The sequence below is a fragment of the Oxyura jamaicensis genome, chromosome 18, assembly GCF_011077185.1.
Source record: "Oxyura jamaicensis isolate SHBP4307 breed ruddy duck chromosome 18, BPBGC_Ojam_1.0, whole genome shotgun sequence".
Classification (NCBI taxonomy): Eukaryota; Metazoa; Chordata; class Aves; order Anseriformes; family Anatidae; genus Oxyura; species Oxyura jamaicensis.
In genome coordinates, this window is record NC_048910.1 from 628,172 (window position 1) to 630,644 (window position 2,473).

At 38.7% G+C, this 2,473-nt stretch overlaps 1 protein-coding gene across 1 annotated transcript in view; it reads right to left on the reverse strand.

Moving 5' to 3' along the window:
• Positions 1-59: 59 nt before the first annotated feature.
• The window catches only part of LOC118175979 (myosin heavy chain, skeletal muscle, adult-like), a 7,558-nt gene continuing 5,144 nt past the window's right edge, over positions 60-2,473 (reverse strand). The window contains exons 14-19 of the mRNA XM_035342674.1: positions 1,756-2,065; positions 1,535-1,608; positions 956-1,043; positions 745-862; positions 312-435; positions 60-226 (exon numbers count right to left, since the gene is read on the reverse strand). Of these exons, the coding sequence (XP_035198565.1) occupies positions 86-226; positions 312-435; positions 745-862; positions 956-1,043; positions 1,535-1,608; positions 1,756-2,065 (855 nt within the window). The 3' untranslated portion in view covers positions 60-85. The remainder of the gene's footprint in view (positions 227-311; positions 436-744; positions 863-955; positions 1,044-1,534; positions 1,609-1,755; positions 2,066-2,473) is intronic.

Consider the following 2,473-nt stretch of genomic DNA (forward strand, 5'->3'; position numbering starts at 1 on the left):
AAATTATACATGGATTATTTTTAGTGTGATGAATGATGACGCTTTCCTCCACAGGACAGTGATTCAAACTGAAGATGAGCAATGTCTACCTCCTCTCCACCATTCTCTGGTACTCCACTCTCATCAGGAAGCCTCTGCACCTGGCTTGCGTGCGAGTGATGAGCTGTGCCAGCTTCTCATCCCTCATCTCCTCCAGGAGTCCCAGCAGCCCAGCTTTGAAGAACACCTTGAGAAAGGGAATGTTGCAACACATCACTGCCAGGTAGAACAAAGCACAGGCACATAGTGATTGAGTCAGGAAGAGTTTGTACCTTGGTGTGACCAAATTTGTACTGGGTGTGATCCACATCAATAGATGCAAGGAGTTTCTCAGAAGCCTTTTTGCTATCAATGAACTGTCCCTCTGGGATGGCACTGGCATTAAGCACCTTGTATCTGCATTACAAACAGATAAGGATACATTCAACAAGCAAACTACTGTTTTTATTGAATGCCTTGATATTTTTATGGAAGAAATTATAGTTTTATAGAAACCGTTCTAATGCTAATGAAATGTCACTCCTTCATTTGGATGAAACAGCATGTATGCATGTGTACTACTAAAGCTGATATTTATGGAAATACATCCATTCCATCAGTCTCCTTGTTGAAAAGAATGAAGAACTGCATAGTGTAATTTTAATTGGGTGAATGTACAAGGTGCTCAGCACGGATAAAATTAGTAGGAAAAATGAGCCTTCTTACCTCTGTTTAAAGTCCGCATAGAGGACTCTGCTGGGGAAACCTTTCCTGCAAATTCTGATCCCCTCCAGCACACCATTACACCGCAGCTGGTGCAGTACTAGTTCATGCTCCATGGCACCTAAAAATTCATTGCACAAGTGAATACCATTTTTCAGCGCAGAGAAGAATAGCTACTTCAGAGGAAAAACCTCTTTTTACTTGAGCTTCTTACCAGGTGTTTTCGTTTCATTTGGGATGATGCAGCGGACAAAATGTGGGTGAGTACTCCGTAGATTGGTCATGAGCTTGTTTAAGTTCTCCTAGAGGGACCAGTAAGTAATGTGAGTTTTGAATGTCTGGTGTTCAATGCATCAAACCCATGGCAATAAGTTTTTAACTTATCAAAATTATCTAGGTTTCAGAACACTTAGGTAAAGCCACAGAAACCAAAGATTTCTTCTACTTGTAGATATTGAATATGATTATTAAAGACTGAAAGACTGTGCTAAAATAAGTTGCTTAAAGGTCTTTCATGTTCTACCTAATAAAGTCAATCTGTTTGAGTAAAAATCTGTTTTGGTATGGTTTGGCTTGGTTTTTAAATAAGTTAAGTAACTTATTGGAGAATACTTCTAAGGACACATCCAACCCACCAAAATACCAGGCTCATAGGAATGAAGGGATACTAAAATTAGAGCTGAAGTCTGACCCAAAAAAGGTGGAAAACTAAAGATGTATTATTATCTTCTCCAAACATCAACAAATATTAAAAAAATAATATTACAAAGAGATAAGGAAAATAGTACTATACTCGGAAAAGAGCTGAAACAGTCTGGAAGGAAGAACCCTTCTTCTTGCCACCCTTCTTACCACCACCACCGGCCTCTGCAAAGGAAAAAAAAGAAAAATACTGTTAAATATGGATGCCGCACATTGAAGAGTGCAGAACACAAATAGCATTAAATGTTTAGTGTTTTCTGCTTTAATAATTCCCTTTGAATGTGACTAAAATACAGAATTTACAGAACTGACCTGCATCTGCTCCACCATAGTTGGCAAAGAGTAAGGCCAGTGTCTTCACTGATGATTTCTGGTACAACCCAATGACAGTTTCATTCAGGGGGTCCTTGTTCTTCTCAAGCCAGCCAGTGATGTTGTAGTCCACTGTACCAGCGTAGTGCACCAGGGAGAAGTGAGCTTCAACCTTGCCTTTGGCAGGCTTGGGCTTCTGGAAATTGCTGGACTTGCCCAGATGCTGGTCATAGAGCTTGTTCTTGAAAGAGGTGTCAGTTGCCTTGGGAAACATGCACTCCTCTTCCAGGATGGAAAAGATGCCCATGGGCTGGAAGATTTTACAACAAAGAGGAGGAAGAAAGAGATGAGAAGACATCACTTGATTAAAAAGAGGATAGAGTCAAAAGAGAAGGTTGATTCAGTGCCTTTCATGACCTTAATCAGAGAAAATTAACCAAGGCTCGTCATTTTTTCAGCATTTTTGTAAATGTCTTTGCTTATGGAAAAAATGGTAAATGCAACATTGCTAAATACTATATTCCCCATAGAACGTCTTTACTGATAGCTACTTGACCATCTCTTATTTAACTTTATTTTGTAATCTGGAAGTACTTTCAAGAAAAGTTCTGAAATATAAGTAGGGTCTTTATAAACACTTCCACCCTATTGTCACTTTTACAGGCTATGTATTTGAAAAAAAAAAAAAAAAAGAAGAAAAAAGAAAAAAAAAAAAAAA